The 25,427-nt window shown below is 35.4% G+C and overlaps 1 protein-coding gene across 1 annotated transcript in view; it reads right to left on the bottom strand.

The window, feature by feature from the left end:
• Gnptab (N-acetylglucosamine-1-phosphate transferase subunits alpha and beta) overlaps positions 1–25,427 on the bottom strand; it is a 281,886-nt gene that overhangs the window by 59,673 nt on the left and 196,786 nt on the right. Inside the window, exons 15-16 of the mRNA XM_090393683.1 lie at positions 14,631–14,755; positions 6,616–7,052 (exon numbers count right to left, since the gene is read on the bottom strand). Of these exons, the coding sequence (XP_090249809.1) occupies positions 6,616–7,052; positions 14,631–14,755 (562 nt within the window). The remainder of the gene's footprint in view (positions 1–6,615; positions 7,053–14,630; positions 14,756–25,427) is intronic.

The following is a 25,427-nucleotide window of genomic DNA, read 5'->3' as shown; positions in this document are numbered from 1 at the left end:
GAATACTATGATGGTACTAAACAATTAAGTTTAACATTATTACTATCTAATATCAACATGTTCCTCCAAATTAGTGTAACCAGCATACCAATATTGTCAGATCTTATATTTCTATCATCTAAAGCATTTCTAACTGCATCAAATTGTCTAGACCTTTGTAATCCTTGGAATCATTTTTCCTGCTCTTAGCTCAAACACCAATTTTGTTTCTACCATTCTGTAGAAACAAAATGCCACTGCAAATTAGTTCTGACTCATTCCTGAATGCTAACAATGCCATGTTCCATTTTCATTTTTTAATATGATTTTCTGCCATTAATGACATCTTTTTTACTACCCTCATTTTTCTCATTAGTCATAACTGTGGTCTCTGGTCTTTTGGCAACTGCCTTATTTCTAACCTAACCTAATTCTCAGATCTAGTGAGTTTACATTATTACTAATATCGAATCAACAATCTTCCTCAAAATTAGTCTATTACTTGTCAGCATTTCAATATTGTCATATCTACAGTAATCTACCATTTATCTGACCACACCAAGAAGGCAATCTGCCATTCGGATAATGAAGGGTTGGATAATTGAAATACAATTATACTGTGCTGTTCCAGAAATGCTGTTCCTGGACAGCGAAATCGGCTAAAATTGTTGAATAATACAATGAAAATAATGGAATAAAAAAACACCATAGCCTATCAAAAAATAAGAAGGCAATTTCTCCAAAATAGACATGCAAGCATTTGTTAATTGAAGGGTCATTGTTTTGAAGGTCAGAAAAATGGTAATTACTGGAAATTTTGGTCTTCTAGAGCAGTGGTCTCCAAAGTGTGGTACACGTACTCCGGGGGGGGGGGGTATGTGAGTCGATACGTGGAGATACGTCAAAAAAAGTTTTATATTGATAGGAAAAAAATTAAGCAATTAATTAAAGATAAAGAATATTACTTTCTTTCATCAATTAAACATATATCTAATATAGACAAAGACGTTATAAAGATCCTGTAAACTTAAATTTGCGAGTAGCACGCATTGGGCGACTTTGCACACATAATCATCCGTGGGAGAGCTGTCATGTTTTTTAAAACTAGGGAGTAAATCTCTTACTTCTTATCATTGCCATTGTTTGTAGAGCATCCTAGTGTTGACAAGTCCAACTAGAGAAGGAAAATTGCTTAGTTATCCTGCTATCTACAGATGACACCACAGTTGTATTAATTATTTGACTATTAGTAGTAAGTTTAACGATTTTTTAGTGTATGTTGTTTCTGTGCAATTCCAACGCCTTTTTGTGCTTACTTTTACGTTTACACTAGAAATAGTGAATCAATATTATCAAAATTGCTTACATTTTTTAAAAGTGTTTGATATTATCAATAGCAAATGAATTATATTTAAATTTTACAAATTAACCCTCATAAAATGGATAAATGGTTAAAAAAATTTCCTCCAAAGAAACCGCAAATTGAAGATAATTATGATAGTACTTCTACATCAGACAAACAACAAGGAAAAGATAGGATTGATTCTTCTATTCAAACAAGTTCGTTATCAGTCAAATTAAGTGATAAAAACATTAATCTGAAACTTAACAAAACCATGTCCAAGAAAGTTCAAAATTATCAAGAAGACTACTTGAAATGAGGATTTACATCGATGATAGTCAACAATGAACCTCGTCCTACATGTGTATTGTGTCATGAGATGCTATGTAATGGAAGTATGAAACCATCATTATTAGTAAGACACTTAAAAACTAAACATCCTGAACATGAACAATCTTTACAATTCTTTGAACGATATTTGAAGACATGTAATGTAATCCAACAACTTAAAAAAATTCACTAAAATTATCGATAAATATTTGGAGGCATCTCTTGAGGTTGCATTCTTAATTGAAAAAAAAAAAACAAAAGCCACACACCATTGAGGAAACACTCGTACTCCCAACCGCCATAAAAATGTAGAAATAATCCATGGAAAAGAATATGCAGATAAACTAAAATGTATTCCCTTATCAGCAAATACTATTGGTAGACGTATAGAAATCATTACATATAATTTAAAGAAGCAACGTATCGCAGTATCAGAAGCCATCAAACCAGAATTTCAAGAAATTATGAAAGAAATGCAAGGCCATTGTTCACATTAAATATTGTAATAAATATGTTTGTAAGCTGTTAACAATAAAAATAATATGCAAAAATATGTAGCGTTTTTAATTATTATATGATGATACAAGGCATATTTCCTCTTTATAATACTTATTACAACAGATTTTTTCTCAATCAATTGGGGGTACGCGCTATTTATTTTTTCTGTCTTGGGGGTATGCAATCAAAAAAGTTTGGAGACCACTGTTCTAGAGTACCTCTGATTGAATCAATCCACCAAGATCTTGGCCTTCCTCATAGTCATTTTCCTACCATCTTAGCATCAAACACCTGTTTTGCTAACCTTTCCTTTCCCATTCTGTTTAAGTGATCATATCACCTTAAATTAGCTCTGTTCGTGCCAAGTTAAATGCTAACAATGTCTAGTTCCTTTCTAATATCTTAATTTTTAATATGATTCTGCCCATTGCTGTTATCTGTTCACTTCTGTAATTCTTTGCACTATCATATCTGTGGGCTGTAGTCTTTGATCAAGTGTTTCATTTCTAACCCAACTTTCAGATCCATAACTTAAAACTGATTTGAACACATCTTGTGTACTGCTAGTTTAATATTTTGGATAATTTGTCACTTATCCATATATATTTATTCAACTAGCTTCCTACAATACCAGCTTTGCTTGTTCTGTTGTCTATTTCCATATTTAATTTGCTATCTTCACTAACAACTGTGCCTAAATAGCTGAAATATTTTACTTGTTCTATAGGTTCTCCATTGAGAATGCAGATAAAGTTCTATTGCTGATTTTCATGCAAAATTTGTTACTGTTATTCAATTTAGTTACCGAATCCTAGAAACTTGCAATGGATATGATTACAACATCATCTTTATAAAGCAAAGAGCTATGTGTGATATCTGATTCTAATTCAAGTTTAATGCCACTTCCTTTCAAAATGCGATCCATATAAATGAAGAATAAGAGTGGAGATAGTGTGCCCACTTGTCTTAGATCTGATTTTACATGAAATCCTCTTCCTTCATTTCCTTCAATTCTAACTGCTAACTTATAACTTAAATATCAATGCTGCATTGTTTAGTGTAATGTTCCATTAGTGTTTTGAAAAGCTTTTCTCTGGGCACTTTGTTGTATGCCTTTTCCAGTTCTACAAAACTTAAGTACGAATTCTTGTTATATTGCTATGATTTCTCAACTATTCCTTATAAAATGAAATTCTGACATTGACAACCTCTACTTGTCCTGAACCCAGCTTGTTTTTCTCCAAGTTTTTCTTCCATAATTTTTCTATGTCTCTTCTCATGTATTCTTGCATAAATATCTTACCTGGAACACATATAAGAAAAATCTGTCTGTAGTAATTCTCATATTCTTCTTTATTTCCCTTTTTACAGATGGGAAATACAAGAGCCCTACTCCAATCATATGGAAATCGATGTTCTGAATTATTCAGAGTAACACTGCAAAACTTTTATACCTCCACATTTGAGCATTTTTGGATGTTTCTTTGAAAAATAAACTCTGTAACTTCTCATGAGATAGATCAATGTATCTCATGACTGATTCCTTACAATATATCCTTACATAACCAATCTTGAAAAATTTAATTTACTTTAATACAGGCAGCCCTCAGTTTATGCCTCACTTCCATTCCTGAAAAAATGGGCGTAACCCAAATCATCGTAAAATGAAGCCAATTTTAATGGGAGGTACAAAGTTATGTTCCGTGCAGTCAAAAAATATGCACATGAAGTATGTGTAACATTATTATATTTAAAGCTTTGATAATACATACATATATATTTCTTAAAATAAAATTATTAATAACGAAAACAAAAAATCATATACAAAAAATATGAAACTTCGAAAAGATATTACATATTTCTATGTTGAAGTTCCTGGTTTTGGATGACTGCATTTTTTTTGAAAAAATTATCCAGTGTTAACTGCCTAGATTTTCTTTTTCTTTCTTTAAGGAGTTCAATGTAAGGGCGAATAGATGCGATTACACTCCTTTTTACGTCTGCATTCCATTCCCAATCGTAGTCCATTTTGCAGAGTTCATCAGCCAATGTCTCTATGCGTGCAAGGATATGCTGTAAATCGGCCATTTTTATATCTCTCAGAGGATCTTTTTCATTTTCTTTCTCCTCCTTTGGATATTGACTTAATTGTTCGGCTAATTCTTTTAAGTCTACATTGGAAAGCAGTTTATCATGGCTCTCTAAGACCTCTGTCACATCTTCAGCTGTAATATCGTCCAATCCCACCTCTCGCACAAGCTTGGTAACATCTTCAATAACATTCTCCTCTTGCTCTAATTCCTCGAAGTCATGTAAATGCTTGAAGAAGTTTTCGGCATGCTCCTTTTAAACACTTTGCTGACACTTCGTTCCAAGCTGCCTTGATGTTGTTAATGCCCTTCAAAATATCGAATGACCGCCAATAGTCTTTAATAGTTTTTCCTGAAGTGTCCTAGACTCTTACCATTTCTATAAATGTTATACGGAGGTAATAGGCTTTGAAGATTGATATAATCCCGATCCATCGGTTGCAAAAGCGATGTGTTTGGAGGCATGTAAACAACCTTGACATCCAATGGCGTTCTAACTTCAGCAAGGTTTTGAGGATGTCCAGGGGCATTATCCAAGAGAAGCAATGCCTTGGCTGACAAATCATTTTCTTTACAGAAGCAAAGCACAGTAGGACAAAAATAATTTGTGTACCAATCTATAAAAATGTCTTGTGTAACCTAAGCTTTTTTGTTCCATTTCCAACAGACCCGGCGGCATGGCTTTTAGACCCTTGAAGGCACCATGGTGTCTGTGAATGGTACACCAACATTGGTTTAAGCTTCAAAGTTCCGGAGACATTTGCACCCAACAAAAGTGTGAGTCTATTTTTTGCAGCTTTAAAACCTGAAGCAGAACGTTCCTCACAGGAAATAAAGGTGTGTGATGGCAATTTTTTCCAGTAGAGCCCAGTCTCATCAATATTAAAAATGAGATCAGGAGAATAACTTTCTTGTTCTACACAGTCTTGAAATTCTTTAGGAAAAGCAGCTGTTGCTACCTCACATAAGCAAAGGTTGGTTTATGAACCAACCTTTGCTTCCTAAAAATGTTTCTTCGCCTCCATCTGTCTTTTTAAGATCCTTAAAAATTGTTTTTGCTTTCTCAGTTATAACAGCCTGCATCAGAGGAATGTTTTTCTGATTCAAGTCATCCATCCATAAGGATAATAATTTTTCCATTTTTTTTCATGAAGTTTACTCCTGCTATAACTTACATGTTCTGCATTTAGTACTGCTGTAGAATGTTGTGCAGACTGTTTTATTCTATCTACATTTTTCATAATTGTAGTAACAGTCAATGGAGGTGAGTTCATACTTCTACAGACATTAACACGTGTCTGCCCATCTTCCATGCTTCGAATCACCTCCATCTTCTTTTCAAGTGCAATTGATTTCCGCGCCTTCTTAACACCAAGTTCTGATAACTTTTCTGCACTTCTTTTATCAGATGTGGCATATAATTATGTACTTTATCAATTTAAATATGCATGTATATTAAAAAAAATAAATAGAACAATTAGGTAGATTCACAATCTACCTAATTCTATACCTAAATCAAACAGTAAAACTAGGTTTGATACATATACGTCGTGGTAGCTCGTTAAACATCCAAACACTAGAGTGCCTGCTAGTGTCATTTCTCAGTACCACACTACAGTAAGAAAGCCTGCGCAGGCATCCAGCGTTATTATGAACTGGTGTAAATTGAACCGTCATAAACTGAGGGCTGCCCGTACTAATTTTTGGTCAGAAATTGAAGTATAGGGCATAATAAAATGAATAAAATTTGGCATATCTTTTGTAGATATACAGCAGAAATGATGTACTAATTGATATATTATTGATATAACACTGAATGTATATTCAGAAATATCTCAGTTGACTGGTGGCATGCCTCAAAATAGATTTACATAATATTTTATATATTAATCTACTCTATTAATCCTATATTTGGTGATAAAAATAGTAAAAATATAAAAATTTGCTGACAAATTTTCAAAATTTCCTTATATTCATCTTCTCAATTAATCCTAGATTTGGTGATAAGCATTTGATGATACTTACAATGTGATTTTTGTATGTACAAATTTTCAAAATTCCATTACAATAAAAGAGTTAGTTAATTTGACTAAACAAATCTAAGTGAAGTCAATTTCAAGAAAAGAAGTAGAAATTTGATTCTTTTTTAATATTTTTAATATATAATAATTAATAGAGAATAATAAATTAGGAAAATTTCCAAACTCTTAATTCAAATTTATGCATAAATGTTTAGTCCATACAGGGTGAATTTAGTCAATTCGGAACAGTATTGCATAAACTATAAAACACAGCTTATGTGAAGTAGACTAGATTGCTTTATAATATATTAATTATTGCAAAAATATTAGAAAAAAAAGGAAATATGACAGTTACCTTATTCACCCAATTAGATCTGTGTCTGAAGAATTTTGACAAGGAGTTACTATTTTCTAGACCTTTCAATTTTCTCATATTAGGGCTTTTTGTCAAATTACCATGACTTATAATGTTAACTTTGGCTTTATCTAACTCCTTCTTAAATGCATATGGAATAGGAATATGCTCTGTAGTCTCCTTGTATAAGTCTTGGTAGTGCTTTTGTTTCGGAAATTCATCTTCTTTTGGATGGACACTTGTGCTTTGATTATTACTAGCTAAAAACTTAACTGATGAAGGCAAAGAATAAGATTTCAAAGTTGATGTTTCCAACTGAGATTCTGTATCCTCATATATAATTTTTGGGATGGAAGAATTCTTAATTTTCAACATATTTATATAATCAGCAATTAGCTGTGATTTTTTTTTCAAAAATCCCTTCTGTGTAAGTTCCCCTAAAAAGTATGAAGAAATTTATTAAAACAATGAAATACAGTAAATTGTGAAAAAAATATATTCTCATAAAATTAACAATTAAACTTTGCATGTGCTATTTAAATTTTTAATGATCCACAAATCTATCACACATATTATATGATTATCAGATAAGAATACTGATAATAAACACTTGATCTTAATGCAGAGGTTTATTGTAATAAGGTTCTATTCACAAATATAAGAACAATAACAAGCTTTGAGAGTTGTTATTCTTATTGTTATAAAGTGGTGAAGTTCTAGTAAGTGAAATGATAACATGGACTAAAACTTTAAAAAAAAGTCCACCCTTCTCATGAATTTATATAGTGATTAACAGGGGAAAAAATTACATTCCACAGCAACAAAATTATTTTAACTAGAATTTATCTATTAGCATGTCATCCATAGAGAAAATTTGCATTTAAATCAACACTAATCCATTCTATTTTCTATCTTAAAGTAAAGATGGAGGAAAGTTGAATAATAATGCAAGACAGATATATAAAATTGACATGCATATAGAATTGCTCATAGTAGATGCTGTAAGGTTCAAAATACAAACAATTCAAAAAAGAAATCGAGAAAGAAATTTATGCATTTGATGGATGAAAGAACATGTATATGCCTGATGGACTATATTTGAATGGTTCTGGAGTTAGATTTTTAGAGAGAATATGTTCAGTGAGAGGTAGGAAGTGCAAAATCAGGAAACTAGAAATACTAGAAGGGATGCAGTCAAGTGTGAGTTCAGTCACCCAAGGACAAATGAGTATATGTGTACAGAAATAATTATGCAATGTCAAATGAATATTTGCAGGTTTGAATGGGTTGGTAATGACATTATGCAAAGGATAACAGTGGGCACAAGGAGGATGTTGAAATGCATGTAATAATCTGAGAATACCAAACGTGTCAGAAATAAAGATGTCAGCTCTGACTTGGGAAAACTGACTTGTGTCAGAAATAAAGATGTCAGCTCTGACTTGGGAAAATTACTGGCATCAGCAAGTAATTGACAAAAAAAGTTACAGGGATAGAATGTAAGGGGTATTCTATTTCATTGAGCTTGAGGGAACAGGATGAGCAGAGGGATATTGCTGATTATAGCTGAAGAAGTTCAACAAAAATAGAAATTAAGGAGGCTTTTAGACTGGAAGCAGATGATTCATTTGAGGCTATCTGGTGCAAGACTGAGGCCAATATGACAAAATATATTGTTGGCTGCTGTTACAGACTAGGGGAGTCCACAACAAGATGCCATGCATTGGTAGATTAGCACAATGAACACAGACCAAGCAATCATCATGGGGAAATTCAACTATGGGGACATAGACTGCAGGAAGGAAAAAACACATGGCAAGATGAAAATGGAATTTATACAGTTACAAAGATAATTACCTGAAACAAAATATCACAGAGGGGCAAGCGTTTTGAGAGTGCTGGATCTGGTAATAGCATTAGAAGATGCATTCATAACCACAGCAGACACTTGCCTCCAACTGGGGAAAAGTTAGCCATGAAGTTGTATTCTGGGAGGTTGCTAAATGTGGAATTCTCTGTCAAGAAAGGGTGTATGTTGAGCTACAAAGCTGGTAATTATAACAGCTTTAGGAGACAGATTATTGCAGTACCATGGCTTTAAAAGCTACAAAGCTACAGAGAATAAGTATCAGACTGCATACCCAGGGTTAGGAGGATAAACCAAGTAGAGGTTGAGTGGATGAGTAGCAATATATGAAAATAAAAAAGGGGGAAGAGAAGAAGAAGAAGAAAGCATTGTGAAGGGAATATCAAGAAGAAAATAATGATTACCATATTCCTGAGCAGTACAAAGTGCAAGCAAGAAAGTATGGTAAGAAAGGAAAAATCAGATTATGAGAGAAAATTAGCTATGCAAACCAAAGTAAATCCAAAAGAATTTTTTAGATATGTTATAAAGTAAGAGAATGAACAATTACAGAAGAATCACTTTAACCAGTGCTGATGGTAGGAAGCAGAAGAAATAGTTCAGTTACAAAATTACAGAGTAATATCTCAAGAGTGGTGGTTCAAGTATCGGAAAATTTAGTTAAAGGTAAAATTCAGAAATGAGTGTATAGGAATATGATACTCTGCAGTGGGTGGCACAGCTTGTAAAAGGTAGATCTAGCCTTAGTAATTTACTCACATTTTATAACAGTGATAGCAGAATTAGATAACGGAAATGCCTATATGATGCACTGCTGGACTTTACAAAGGAAAGTTATCTGGCAGAACATCACATTAAAAAACATAAGTTGGAGCAAATGGAAATGGATGTGAAGCAGGTGACATGGATGGGTGGGGGAGCTGAGAGACAGAAAGAAGTATATTGTGGAGGGGTAGAAGAATGAGGGTTACTAATGGAGTGCCCCCAAAGCTCTGTACTATGGCCACTACTCTTAAATTTGTATGTTAATGATATACAGAATGATTTAAAGAGGAATATTCAGTTGTTCACTGACCATACAAAAGTGGGCAGGGCAATAGTTGATAATGGTGATGCAGATATCCTGCAGAATGATTAAATCACTTGGTTTTTTGCTTATCCCTATGTTCCTGATTGTAACTAGGTTACAAAGTGAAAGGAAGACTTCAGACTAAGGATCATCCAAAAATATCTCAAAGGTTTAACTGCAAAGAAGAAGGTGTACTACAGCAGAACATAACTGAGAAGAGACCTCCACATAGCCTTTAAAGGAATGCAGAGAACCGACCAGGGCTTCTGACCTAATGTCCAATCCTCACCTTCTCATGGTGCACCCTGTTGGATATCTACCAGGATACTGAACGAACGAGGATGGGCTGGCAATTTGGGATTTAGCCGACTAAATTGTATTCTTATTGGTTAAACCAAAATACAATATGATGGTACAACATTACAAAATTTCATGCCTGCTGGAGCATCGCCCGGTTAAACAAGGCCCCTGTTGTTTTTGCCAGGGAACCAGGGTGAACAGTGAAAAGTCAGCTACTGCAACAAATCTGAAAACACACCCCAACTCAACATCACCAGAGTTCAAGATCGGTACTGTCAACATAAGAACCTAATTGGCAAAGAAATGGAGCTAGCAGAGGAATTAGATAAGTACCAGATCAACATAATAGGGGTAACTGAAACAAAAAAGACCAAAACTGGTGAGATCTTTCTGAGCAATAAATACAAAATGTTATATTCAGGCAATGACAATCAAGGAAAAGAAGGGATAGCCATAGTATTCCACACTAAATATGAGGCTAATCTTCTTGAATGGCAGGCAGTCTCAAGTAGAGTGATGTGGGCAAATATCAGAATGGGGAACTGGACAATGAGACTTATTTGTGCCTATGGTCCCACAGAAGGTTCTACTAAGTTAGAAGTGGAGGAATTTTTGAGGCTCTACAGAAAGGCTACAGACACAATAAAAAAGGAAAAGTTGGTGCTTGTTGGGGATCTAAATAGCAGAGTAGGAAGTGATTGTCAGACATACAAAATTGTTTTGGGAAAATTTGGAGAAAAGAGCAAAGCTAATAATAATAGCAAATACCTGTTCGATTTCTGATCAAGACATGGACTGGTTATTACTAACGCCATGTTCCAACATAAAAATGTACACAACTTCACATGGAGAGAAGAGGCAAGGCATAAGAAAAGTCTCATTGACTATTTATTGTTGATAGTGATGTTTTCTCCCTGGTGCAGGACAACAGAGTGTACTGAGGATTTCAAATTGGAAGTGATCACTATTTAGTCTTGAGCAGGATACAACTGAATTTCATATTGAAAAGAATAACATGTAAGAAAGTTTTAAAGCGAATAAAAGTTCAGGAGCTCTCAGATGAGAACTGTAGACTAAAATACACAAAGATTATTGAAGGAAAAATGAAAGAGTTTGAGAACAAGAACCAAACCTTGGAGATTCAGTGGCAAGCCTTGAAGAAAATCCTGATTGATTCAGCTAGAGAGGAATGTGGTGAAGTTGTCTGCAAGGATAGAAAAATTAGAACTCCATGGTGGACACAGGAAGTTAAAGAGGCAGTGAAGGGAAAAGAAGAAAGCATATCAAAAGTTCCTGGCAAATAAGTCAGCCTGTGCTCTTAGAGAATACAGAGACAAATGTAAGAAAGCTAAACAGCATGTAAAACTAGCTAAACAAAAGTCATGGGAGGATTTTGGCAAGAACATAGAAAATAAATATCAAGAAGGTGGCAAAATATTCTGGAGGTTGTTGAAGAAGCTTAGGAATGGAAGAAAGAGTGCTGTAAAAGGAGTTATAGATGATAAAGGTGAAATGAAAACGGGAGAAAAAGATATCCTTGAAGTATGGGGTAATTACTTTGAAAATTTGCTAAATGAAACAAGCAGTGATGACAGCACAGTGATAAAAAACACTGACCAGGCATGCAGTCAGGAATACATATCCATACTTGAAGTAGAAAAAGCCATCAAAGGCATGAAATGTGGAAAGGCAGCAGGAGTAGATTAAAATCGACCAGAAATGCTTGCTCAAGTATCGTGGTATAAAAGTCTTACAGTGGTTGCACTGCATAGTTCAGAATGCCTGGACAGAGGGACGAATTCCCAATGATTGGAGTAGAGCTCTCATAGTACCTATATATATATATATAAAAAGGGAAATAAAACTGAATGTGAGAATTACAGAGGTATATCTCTATTGAGTGTTCCTGGTAAGATATATGCAAGTATACTTGAGAAACGGTTGAGAAGAATTGTGGAAGAAAAGCTTGGTGAAGAACAAGCTGGATTCAGGTCAAATAGAGGCTGTCCCGATCAGATCTTCACTTTATGACAAATAGTGGAGAAATCATGGGAATATAACAAAGATCTGTATTTAATTTTGTCGATTTGGAAATGGCACATGACAAGGTGCCAAGGGAGAAACTATTCAATACACTACAGTTATATGGTGTCAATGGGGCATTATATCAAGCAATAGTTAGTCTTTATTTGAGTTGTAAGTCAGCAGTTAGAATTGAAGTATAGGAGGATGGTTTAATGTTAAATCCGGTGTGAGACAAGGATGTACATTATCCCCTCTGTTATTCATTATCTATATGGATCACGTTATGAAGGAAAGTGGTATTAAACATGATATCAGAATTGGAGATGTTAATGTCAGCTCTTTGCTTTATGCAGATGATGTTATACTTCTAAATAAATCCGCTACAAGTCTGTAAGATTCTCTGACTAAATTGAACAGCTGTTGTAATAGATATAATATGAAGGTCAGCATTAAAAAGAGAAAGACAATGAAAATAGGCAGAATCATTGAAAATGTCAACTGTGTTGTGAATGGAGAACCTGTGGAACAAGTAAAACATTTCAGCTACTTAGGCACAATTTTTAGTGAAGATGGTAAATTAAATATGGTAATAGACAACAGAATCAACAAAGCTGGTATGGTAGGAAGTCAATTGAATAAATTCATATGGAATAAGAGAGAAATTAGTCGGAACACTAAATTAGCTGTATACAAGACAGTGTTCAAACCAGTTTTAACTTATGGATCTGTGAGCTGGGTCAGAAGTAAAACACTTGACCAAAGACTAGAGACCACAGATATGAGAGTCCTGAGAAAGATTAGTGGTGTGAACAGATGGCATCAATGGCAATATCATATTAAAAACGAGAATGTTAGGAAAGAACTTGACATTGTCAGCATCCAGGAATGCTTTAGAAGAGCTAATCTCAGGTAGTATGGTCACTTAAACAGAATCGGCGAGGAAAGATTAGCAAAACAAGTGTTCTCTGCCAGGTTGGCAGGAAAACGACCCAGAGGAAGACCAAGATATATGTGGACTGATACGGTACAAAGTGTCTTAGATGATAGAAATATAAGATCTGGTAATGTTGAAGTCTTGACAAGTAACAGACTGATTTGGAGGAAAATTGTAGATAGGAAGTTAGTAATGATGTAAATTTTTCATGTAGTACAATCATATCCTGTACACTCCTTGAGGGTACATGGCAGGAATTTGATGATGATGATATCAAGTACTAAAAAAAGAATTATTACAGAAGGATAACTTTAACCCTTGCTGATAGGTAGAAAGCAGAAGAATTAGTTGAGTTACAAAGCCATTTGTCATCAATGTGCCATCATGATCAGGAACTTCCAGATTCACTTGAGGACTACTCAGTCAATTGTCTGCAGTTGTACTCATGAAAATGAGTAGACCTCCTCAGGATCTAACTCTAATGATGCCAAGTTGGGGGGGGGGGGAAAGAGAGGTGTAAGAGTGTCCTGAAATTACTGAGTATTTAGGCTTAGGTACTGGTTTGTATTCATGATAAACTCAGACACATTAGACTCTTTCCTCTGCCTCAACAGTCAGCACTCCAGAATCCAGTTCCCTATTGAAAAAGAAAATAACAGCTTGACTTTTTTTTTCAGATCTCTAATCATGTCTGCCCAATGATATCCTTTCTTTTGCAGTTTATAGAAAACCTACCCAAACAGGTAGATATAAACATAAACTTTCCCGTCATCCTCCCCTCTCAACAATATGGTGTGACCAAAACCCTTGTCAACAGAGCCTCCAACTGTGTTCCACCAGCAGAACTCACCTTTATTCCCTGTCCAATAGTTACAATGCCAAAAAGATCTACAAATTATCTGTCTCTTCCATCTCCTCACATCCCTCTCAACACAGACAATAGTAATGCCATTCCTATTCCATATATCTGGGGCACTTTACAAAAAATAGCCAGAACTTTAAAGAAATATAATCTCTGCATCGCTTTCAAACCTCATTTGAAGCTGACTTTCCTTCTCCACTCTCCTAAAGATCTACTTCCTCCCTTCTCTATTCCATGTTTTCACAAGGTTCCTTGTTCTTGCAAACTCATCGCATTATGGTGAGACGGGGAGATCTGCTACCATCCTGATAGATGAACACAAAAATACATATGCTGCCAAAACTATGGTCAGTCAAGTCTACTAGAACATGTCTTTGCTACTTAAGTAGCAAGAGCTAATAAGCTTCATTTCGGCAATGAAAACATTACTTAAATTAAGGGATATTAAATCCCACATAGTTTTAAAACCGAATAAGAAACTCAAAGATTGGAATCAGAGAGTTTCTTGCCGAATATAGTAAACTATAAAGTATCGGCGAACACTTAGCGTGAGCTAATGCAAGTGACCCTAGTACATAGTACAATACCGGACGACTCGTTGCAAAGGTGGGGAAAGTTCAGATCGCTATTCTTAGGTATTTTCCATAATGTAAAAACACATTTCCTAGGAAATGTATGCGGTTATTACATTATGGAGGGAGGTCACTACCCAGACCGGTTTCAGCCTTTTTTGAGGCTTCATCAGTGAGTAGCTAGACCTAATACCAAAGTGTATAGCGAAAAGAACTTATATACTCTGTGAACGAGTTTTCCAAACAGGTGCAACCATTAAGTTACTTAAGTATAAAGAGCTAATAAGCTTCATTTTGGCAATGAAAACATTAGAAGTACGCACATATAAACATTTAATTCCAAAAAAGAGACTATCTACTATTTAAAAACTAGCAAATTTGCTCACCTGCACGAAGTGATGCCTGAAGGTTTTGTATCAGTAGAGAAAGATTTACTGGAAGTTCTGAAGCAGAAACATTTACTTGGCCATACTGCCTGACAAGAGATTTTCTTTTTATAATTTTTGGATATCTGTAAACAGAAGGATTTTTTTTTTTTTTTACTTATTATACAAGAGAGAGAAAAAATAAATTATGATACTAATTCTGGATGAACAAAATTTTACCTTTCTATTCTAACATCATAAAAATGCACAAAATGTATCAATGTTTTTATATCCAAAATACTGATAGGTTAAGTTGTCCATATTTGGGATGAATAATGCAGTTCTCATCGTGCCCTCTAAAATCAGATGAAGTCTACAAATAACCTCATTCCTCTTTGCACAACTGAGTGATGCTGGTATAACACTTTTTAATGTTTATTATCAACACTAAGCACTTAGTTTGGGAGGAAGATAGAGATATAGTTGCATTATTACTTATGCATGTGAAATGAGCTGAATGTCTATAAACGTCAGTGACAACATATTAAAAGAGATAATGTACAGAGCGACAAAAAGTAAAATTAATGAGTAAAAAAAGTATCACCAGCAAATGCTCCAGTCCTTTTGTCTGTGAACTCTACGCACTTACCTATTAATCAAAATAATATATATGAATTTGACTTTGGGTTAGTCATTTGTAGTTAAGAGCGGGGGGGGGGGGGGGGGATTACAAAACAGGCTCACTCAGTGGCTATGATTATAAACAAGATCCCAAACCACAAACTCACTTGAACTATACAACTTCACACCTCACAAACAACATGATTAATTTCTACACTTTCCACATTTTTCCCCTCTCTTTTTCTCCATTCAGAATTATAATAAAATCTTTTAACATCCTGCTGAAAAGCATCAGAATGAAAATATATTTTTAATAAATGAAATGTAGTGTAAAAGTTAACTTTATATTAGGCTATCTCTAAAACGTTTATATGATGTATCAAACATAAAAACAAATTACATAATCACAACAATACCAGAATGATGTTTGTCCCAAAAAATGTATAATGATTTTGTGATTATAATTTGGACAAAAATGATGCACAATTCTCAGCATAGTATTATGTTAAGATGAGCAAAATAATCTGCTTTAGTGAAACATGACTGGAAACTTCTTGCTGCCAAACACTGATTTGGCAGTTTATGCTGCTTGGGTATGGGACATGCAACCAACTGCTAATTATCAGGTACTGTGGATATCACTTTCCTGCAAGGATATCAATGGTCTAAGAGTCTGTCTTCTCCCACAGCACCTTCCCACTGTATCATTCCATCTAATCATGATTAAACTTATAAAGACTCTTATTAACATTTCTTTTGCAGTCACACTGCAAAAGAAATTAATCTCCCTCATAAATTAATTCCAACTAAAAAAAAAATTGACACATTACAACCAATCACAACATACAAACCAAACCAGAATCTCCTCACTAAAAACTCACTTTTCAAATCCACTTTACTAACATCTGTGGTATCAACACGAACATAAATGACATGAACCATCACTTGGAGCCTTCCAAGACAAGACATTTTACTCCTGACAGATAACAACATCTACTACCATCCACCTCCAATGTCAACACCATACACTTCATGATTCCTTTTGCCACAAGGATGACACCTGTGCCTTTGTGAGATCTGACAGAAGCTGGGAGAAAATGGCTAATTTAGAAACCGCTGCTTTTGACCTTCTCTGTCTCAAGATTTCCTTGCCCCATTTTGTAACATTCATTTGTAGCATTTATCAGTCATTGAACACTGATAATGAACAGATCTTTTCACATTCCTTTCCATGAAATTTGACCACTGCAAGCCAGCTTTTCAAACAGTGAGGTCATCTTCCAAGTGAACTCAATGTCCACAATCCAACTGCCCCCTCCCCCTTTTCCAACTTGACCAACAAAGCTGGATTAGAAGCAGAAGTCTTTGCTATTAGTAACGACCTAATGCAAATCGTACATCTACCCACTCAAATTCATAATGGCTCTCTTCACTCCCCAAATATTCTGATCTGTTTTTGACCAATTCTCCTTCCAGATACACTGAAGAGGTCATCTCTCCTCTCAGCATCTCAGACCACAATCTTGTACAAGTTTCTTCTCTCACAGAATGCCCTTCCTCAAACAACTGCTGACCTCACATCCTCTGGAACTACAAAGGTGCCATTGGGATAATTTCTGACATCTCTACTTCTACTCCTCCTTTCCTTGGTTTGACTATTGCTTCCACTTATTTGACCCTAATACCTGCTCTGAATGAATCATAGAAATTACCTTCACAAGTGAAGGCCTTGATCCCTCATTCAATCCAAAAATATTTGTCCACTTGCCAAGTCCTGGTTCAATAGAAAGTGTATAAAAGTAGCTGAAGAAAAAAAAATTCAGCTTATCACAGATGGCTCACATTAAGAACTCCTGCTTCTTACCCTGCCTATTCCAAAGCATGCAATTTTTCAATCATGAGCAAATCTAAATCAGACTTATAAAGGCCAATGGCAGAAAACTTGCTTCCCGTTCAAATGGAAGATGTACTTTCTGGTCCCTTATCAAGACCATCGAACACAACTTCTGCTCACCTCTCTCTTATACCATCAAATTCTAAAGCATAAAGGTGCATATGGCAGAAAAAGTGTTGTTAACACCAGAATTTCAACTACACAGACAAGAAATTGAAATGTCAAATTCTTTTCAACTTGGATCAGTCTACTGATGAACAAAGATTTCCCCTCAATTTTCTCCATTCCAATCTCATTTCAGCTTTTCTCATCCACTGCATTCCAACAGTCATGACACTTTCACCTTTTGCCTACTGCCTATCCAAAGGTATCCAATCTATTAATAATTTAGGCCATCTTACAAATGTGTCTAGTCCATCTCCATTTTCAATGCATAATATACCTTGTGTCCTGTATACACTTATTCTCGATCTAATCAAATAAAAGGGTATCCTATTTCTATGTGTCACAATGATAATACCCCTTTTCATTCCTCTCTGGATAACTTTCAATTTGTGAACCATATCCTGATTTAAATTCCAAGTTTCACTGCCATATATAACTGTAAAATAAGACATATTGGTTTGAAAGCATTTCTCTTCAAACTAATAGGAATATCACCTAAAACATCTTTTATCTTCTCAAAAAGCCATCCAGTCTAGTTGTACTTTTTATTTCATATTTTATGATTTGTTCCACATAAACATATGAATCTATTCTCTCCTATCTATCTATCATCAGTAGATCTATCTATTTATAGCAGAGGTCAACAGGTGTAAACATATCTATTACCTAATTAATAGGCTGCAAACACAATATCAGGACCAATATTAGATGCAACTATAATTGGCCTTCTCATAAACAATGTCATTGTTCCTTTTCTCTCAGGGCAAGAGGATGTACCTCTGCCTTATGAAATAGAATAGTCCACAGACAAGAAGAAATATCATTTAGATCCAACACTTCTGCAAGAAACAAATATCAACTCTTCATCCAATTTCTCTAGAAAATGGGCAGAGTGGCCTTATGACTTACATCACTCTGCAATCCAACAACACCATGGAGCAGAGGTTAGCTTAGGCATCCATCATCAATCTCCCTACAAACTGAATGTGATTGCAGACATATCAGGAAATGCCTTATATGCTCACATAAAAGCACCTAACCATTATACCCTGCATGTATTCAATATCTACATACCACAGCAGGATGCTTTGGCATCACGAATCTTGGACGTCATTCAAAACCATCTTTCCAGTACTGACCAAGAACATATCATAATAGCAGGAGACTAACTATATTATGTGTATATTTCAATACACATATGTAACCAAGAGACGTTATTCTTTTTTGGTATTAACATTAAGAAAGAAATATCTCCCTCCCTACCTTCCTTTTCATAAAGTTCATTTTGTTCAAATAAAATTTAAAAATTTTCAATTATGCAAATCGAGCAAATTACTCAGTAGCATCATATAAAAATATATTAAACTTACTTTAATTATTTATAATTAAAATATTTTGATGTAAATCTAAATAATTTTGGTACTATTGAAAAACATACAAGGATGGTCTGAAAAGTTCTTGGCCTAACAATGAAAAAACAAATTTATAATTTCAAAATTATTGAAATTATTAATTAATTAATTAATTTTATATATTTTAATTAATATAATTTATTAACTTTATTATTAACTAACTACACTCTTGCCTTAGAAAAAGGCAGACTTCAATGTGCTGAATAATGTAGCACATTAATAAACACACTTCAAGCACTGGTAAACAATAGTGAACTCACTGACATATTTCAGCATCAGCATCCAGATAAGAGGTCCTACATATGGAGGTCAGCAATCAAAGCGACCAATCACACATTCTTTCCTACATCTCAGATCACTGCTTCATCAAGCTGCAACTTTCATTCTCTTTGGAAATATCCAAATCAGGAAGTGCATATTGGATCTTCAAGAATACCCTTCTGCAAGATTCAGATTATGTAATAAACATTCAGGCTTTGATACTCACTCAAAAGCAAATATAGAATCAATGAAAACATGGTGGCTCATATGCAATCTACAGTCACCAGAAAAATCAACACAGGAACATTAGCAACTGACAAGTCGAAGAATTCCAGTATCTCTCAAAAGAAAGTTCTGAATAGCACTCAGCCTTCCAAGCCATGGAAAATTGTTTAGAATTATCTGCAAAGGGTGCACTACTTAAATCGCAGCAAACACATGTAAATCATTTGGGTGGTTCTGATCTGTTGCAAAAATTATTTTTGTTTCTTTCAGTATTTCATGAATGCCAAGAAGAGATGTACCTATAGAGCATATATGCATTTTTGTAGTACTGTAGGAAGTGATTTTATTGGGGTCTTCTCTGTGATGCTTCCATCTTGTAGTGAAATTGCAGAGATGCAGTTTTGCTGTCTGGTATGTTTTTTTTTTCAGACAGAGAAAAAATATTTTGTGGCTCCATCTAAAAGATTCTGGACAACTTCTTAAAACACTGCAAGAAGACTACTTTAATGGACTCCCACAATCCATCATGACCTCAGAAGCATCACTGATACCAAAGAAGAGAGACTACACAGACATTAAAAACTGGCATCCAATCTCACTAATCAATACAGCTTGCAAAATCATTTCCAATGATTTTGCAAGCTGTATTGATTTCCAATCATTTCCAAATTCAATGAGGAGTTGAACCCAACTGGTACCCTGTTCTGGATTGCCAATGACGATATACATTTCAACTGAAAGACAGCTAAGAGTGATACTGAACTGCAATGGTGACTAAACTAAACATATTTGGTTGTTTTATAATTAAAATACAAACTTATTTAATACTGACCATTTACAAACAAACTTACATTATAGCCTACCAGTTTCACCAGCAAACTGTCTGGCTTTTTCAAGGTGTTTACGGAAAGACATAAAAACTAGTAAATGCAAATTGAAAGGAACATAAAAAACATTGTAAACCAACTAGTAGCTAAAGCTACACGTTTGCATGACAGAGAGGACTTATTGTTCTTATTCATTATCATGCATGCGTGTTTGTTGTAAACGTGTAATGTGATTACTGGCTAGCTGTAGTTCAGATTGATTTAGAGAGAGGATTAGGTTTTTCCACGAACTGTTTAGGATTGTACCCCGATTTCTGTTGAGGTTTCCGCCGGTTATTAACACTATTGTGGCTTCTTTGAATCAACGATGTCTGTAGTAGTCATCCAGATATGGCATGGAGCCGTTTTGCCACTCTATCGTGTGGTTAGACGTACAGAAATGATGTGCTAAGCCGGAAGAGATACTTCTGTTGTGGTTTACATCACCAACATGTTCTTTTTGTCTGATTTCTAAACTCCGTGAAGTTTGTGTGATGTAGGCAAGACCACAGGAGCAAGGAATGTAATATACTCCTGGATATTTGTAGAATGGCACCTTATCTTTTGGGGATCCTAAAACTTGTCTGATGCTGGTGGTTGGTTTGAAGACCACTCTGATGTTGTAGGCTCTTAGTATTCTGGCTATTTGATAAGAAATTGACTTGATGAAAGGGATCACTACAGTAGAAATGTGCTGGGGCGTGATTCTTCTTGTCTGGGGTTGTCACCATATAGATATTTTTTGATATCTTCCAAACACTATATGTTTGGAAGATATCCATTTTGTGATAATGTGTTGGCTACTAGTGAGAGTTCAGTCTGTGTATCCTCCTCTTCTGATATAAACTTTCTGGCCCTCTATTTCAACATGTGGATAATGCTCAGTTTGTGTGTCTTGTGATGGTTTGAAGAATAATGAAGATATCTTCCAGTATCTGTGGGCTTTCTGTAAATAGATAATTTGACACTATTTGATTGTTTCTTTATCAAGCTGTGTAATAATAAATTTAGTTTAATCCTTTATCCAAGTGTGAGCAAACAAAGTTTGCACCTGAAAGTATCTTCAGGACAGGGATAAAGCAGTACATCGGGTAACTCGTTGCAAAGGTGGAGCAAGCTATCAACACTATCTCAGTATCTCCCATAATGTAAAACACATCTCCTTGCGGATATGCATAATGTTATGCATTAAGGGAAGGGCCACTACCCAGACTAGTTTCGACCTTTATTGAGGTCTCTTCATTGGGAGCCAGGCCCAAGTTGAGATACCAGGCAGAAGCATTAGCAAGGTCATCTCATAGGAGTTGCCAAACGGTGAGCCATCTTTTTATTAAATTACTCCAGATTTAGAGAAAGATGTTGAAAGCTTATTTTTCACTTGGTTAGACTGTAATAAATTTAGTTTATTCCTTTATCCAAGTGAGCAAACAAAGTTTGCACCTGAAAATATCTTCAGGACTGGGGCTAGGTAGTACAACATTGGGCAACTCGTTGCAAAGGTGGAGCAAGCTATCAACACTCCTATCTCAGTATCTCCCATAATGCAAAACACATCACCCTGCGGATATGTATAATGTTATGCATTAAGGGAAGGGCCACTACCCAGACTAGTTTCAACCTTTATTGAGGTCTCTTCAGAGAAGCCTGAAGATACTTTCAGGTGCAAACTTTGTTTGCTCACACTTGGATAAAGGATTAAACTAAATTTATTATAGTCTAATCAAGTGAAAAATAAACTTTCAACATCTTTCTCTAAATACGGAGTAATTTAATAAAAAGGTGGCACACCGTTTGGTAACTTCTATAGGTAGAGATGACCTTGCTAATGCTTCTGCTTGGTATCTGCATTTGGGCCTGGCTCCCACTGAAGAGACCTCAATAAAGGTCGAAACTAGTCTGGGTAGTGGCCCTTCCCTTAATGTATAACATTATACATATCCGCAAGGAGATGTGTTTTGCATTATGGGAGATACTGAGATAGGAGTGTTGATAGCTTGCTCCACCTTTGCAACGAGTTGCCCGATGTTGTACTACCTTACAATGTAAATAAACTCCAATGGATAAATGATTAAACTAAATTTATTATAATCTAACCAAGTGAAAAATTAACTTTCAACAAGATGTCTAAAAAATGTAGTTGGCTGTTGTTTTCCCTTCCAGAGTGAATTTTATCTTGTTATGTATGGCGCTGATTTTATCCACAAACGATTTTAGGTTTTCTAAGCTGTCTTGCCATATAACGAAGATATTGTCAACATATCTCCACCAAATAGATGGTCTAGGGGAGATTGTGGAGAGAATTTCTTTTTCAAGGTTTTCCATCAAAAAAGGCAATGTCTAAACATCTGTGTGATGTCTAGAGGAAAGAGATCTTGGATGATGTTTATTACCTCTTCTACTGGTACATTGGTGAAAAGGGATACAACATCTAGACTGGCTAGCATGTGCATGTCTGTTGGTGCAATCTTAATGGCTTGGAGTTTATTTACAAAATGTTGGCTATTCTTGATATATGATTCTGTTGATCTTATTTTATTATTTAATAAGTTTGCAAGATGCTTTGCCAAAAGGTAGGTTGGTGATGATCTTCCATGAACGATATGCAGAGATATATCCTGTTTATGTATTTTAGGTGTCCCATATAGTCTGGGCGTGATAGGATGTGAGGATTTTAGTGTTCTCTTCACTTCTTCTAGCCAAATGTTACAATTTCTGATTAGTTGGTTTGTTTCATTATGATTTTTTATTGTGGAGTCTCTGTCTAGGATCTTATAGGTGGAGTTGTCTGATAGTAATACGTTTAACTTATCATAATAATCTTTAGAGTTAAGGATAACTGTAGAATTTCCCTTATCAGCCTTTGTAATAATGATATCTTTGTTTTTCTTCAAGTTGAGAATTGCCTTTCTATCATAAGGAGACGTGTTGAGAATAGGTTTGTCATAGGTTGTTTGGCTTTGGCTAGGATTATCGTACTTTTGAATCTAATAGTGTTGGCTACGTTTTGCGGTAGTGGATATAGGCCTTTTTCAATAAACATGATCCAAGATCTCTTTCGTCTAGACATCACACAGGTGTTTAGACACTGCCTTCAATTTAATTTCTTCAAGGTTAACAACACCATATACCAACAATTAGAAGGCCTGGCAATGGGCAGCCCACTATCACCATCTTGTGCAGACCTTTTGATGGAAAAACTTGAAAAAGAAATTCTCTCCACAATCTCCCTTAGACCATCTATATGGTGGCGATATGTTGACAATATCTTCATTATATGGCAAGACAGCTTAGAAAACCTAAAATCGTTTGTGGATAAATTCAACTCAATACATAACAAGATAAAATTCATTCTGGAAGTGGAAAACAACAGTCAACTGCATTTTTTAGACATCTTGATAAAGAAACAATCAAATAGTGTCAAATTATCTATTTACAGTTTTCACTATATAATTTCAGGAAATTACAACGTACTAGGATATACATTAAAATAAATTTTAATATATTTCAATATTTCAGCAACGTCACGTTGCCATTTTCAAGAACTTAAGAACAAGACATGTGCACACAGGCACAACAAAACAGTAAATGAGGAAGAAGTCTGAAGCTATTATTTCTCCTAAAGTCCTGATGGTGCCCTCTAGTGGGTAATGTTAGTATTCTTGGGTGATTGGGCTGAAGGTCTTCTGATGTAGGTTTCCCAAATTTGAAGAAGTCTCGTGCAGCCAAATTTGTTGAGGTTTGGATCGTTTCTTAGGGCTGAAGTTGATTCCATGAAAAGCCTTTCATATCTGTATTTGCTACGGTGTATTATCCTGGCTTTCTTCCACCGTATTCTATGGCAGGTATCCAGCGCATGGTCAGCAAGACCAGAGTGGCTGTATTGGTGAAACCGGATGTAGTCCTTGTGTTCTGAAGTTGAAAGTTTATTTTTCACTTGGTTAGAGTATAATAAAATTAGTTTAATCCTTTATCCCACTGAAGAGACCTCAATAAAGGTCAAAACTAGTCTGGGTAGTGGCCCTTCCCTTAATGCATAACATTAGACAGTAATTTAATAAAAAGGTGGCACACCGTTTGGTAACTTCTATAGGTAGAGATGACCTTGCTAATGCTTCTGCTTGGTATCTGCATTTGGGCCTGGCTCCCACTGAAGAGACCTCAATAAAGGTCGAAACTAGTCTGGGTAGTGGCCCTTCCCTTAATGTATAACATTATACATATCCGCAAGGAGATGTGTTTTGCATTATAGGAGATACTGAGATAGGAGTGTTGGTAGCTTGCTCCACCTTTGCAACGAGTTGCCCTGGTGTTGTACCACCTTACCCCAGTCCTGAAGATACTTTCAGGTGCAAACTTTGTTTGCTCACACTTGGATAAAGGATTAAACTAATTTTATTATACTTGTGTTCTGAAATTTGCTGTCCTGCCTGTTTGGCCAAAGTAGGACAGCTTACAGCTGCAAGGGACCTGGTATACACCAGGTAGGTGTATACCAGGGGGGGGGGAGGTTGGTCTTTAGTAGAGCGGATCAAGGATGCCAATTTTTTATAGGGTTTGTAACAAGAAGTTAAGTTATGTTTTTTTAGGATTTTTGTGATTTTTTACGAGGTGCCTTGGATATAGGATTAAACTAATTTTATTATACTTGTGTTCTGAAATTTGCTGTCCTGCCTGTTTGGCCAAAGTAGGACAGCTTACAGCTGCAAGGGACCTGGTATACACCAGGTAGGTGTATACCAGGGGGGGAGGGGGTTGGTCTTTAGTAGAGCGGATCAGGGATGCCAATTTTTTATAGGGTTTGTAACAAGAAGTTAAGTTATGTTTTTTTAGGAATTTTGTGATTTTTTCCGAGGTGCCTTGGATATAGGGTATGGTGACTGATTTAGAGTAATCCTTGTTGTGAGGGATGGGGGGGTTGTGGTTTACTGGTTTCAATATTTTTTGGATTTTTTTTGGGGGGGGGGGGGAGGGATAGCCATTGGCTGAGAAAGTGTTGTGATTGTGGTTTAGTTCTGTGGTAGGGCATTGTCATTCAAGCAGATAAGTTTAGCCCTGTTGTGTAGTGTCTTAATGACTCCATATTGTTGTGAGGGGGGGGAGGTTGTTGGTGAATGTATCTACCTGTATGGGTGGGTTTTCTATATACTGAGTAAACCAAGGTTCCATCAGGCTAGCAAGTGACTAGTGTGTCTAAGAAAGGAATGCAGTTGTTTTTTTTCCTCTTCCAGGGTGAATTTGATTCTGTTGTGTTGGTTGTTTAAGTGTGTTAAGAAGGAGAGGAGTGCATCGGAGCCATGTGGCCAAATAACGAATACATCATCTACATAGCGAAGCCAAATGGTCGGTTTTTGTGGGGCAGAGTTTAAGGCTTTCT

Source organism: Typopeltis vanoorti, chromosome 6 (genome assembly GCF_054136105.1).
Source record: "Typopeltis vanoorti isolate ZY-2024b chromosome 6, IOZ_Tvanoo_1.0, whole genome shotgun sequence".
Lineage (NCBI taxonomy): Eukaryota > Metazoa > Arthropoda > Arachnida > Uropygi > Thelyphonidae > Typopeltis > Typopeltis vanoorti.
This window is presented reverse-complemented; position numbering and strand designations above follow the sequence as displayed.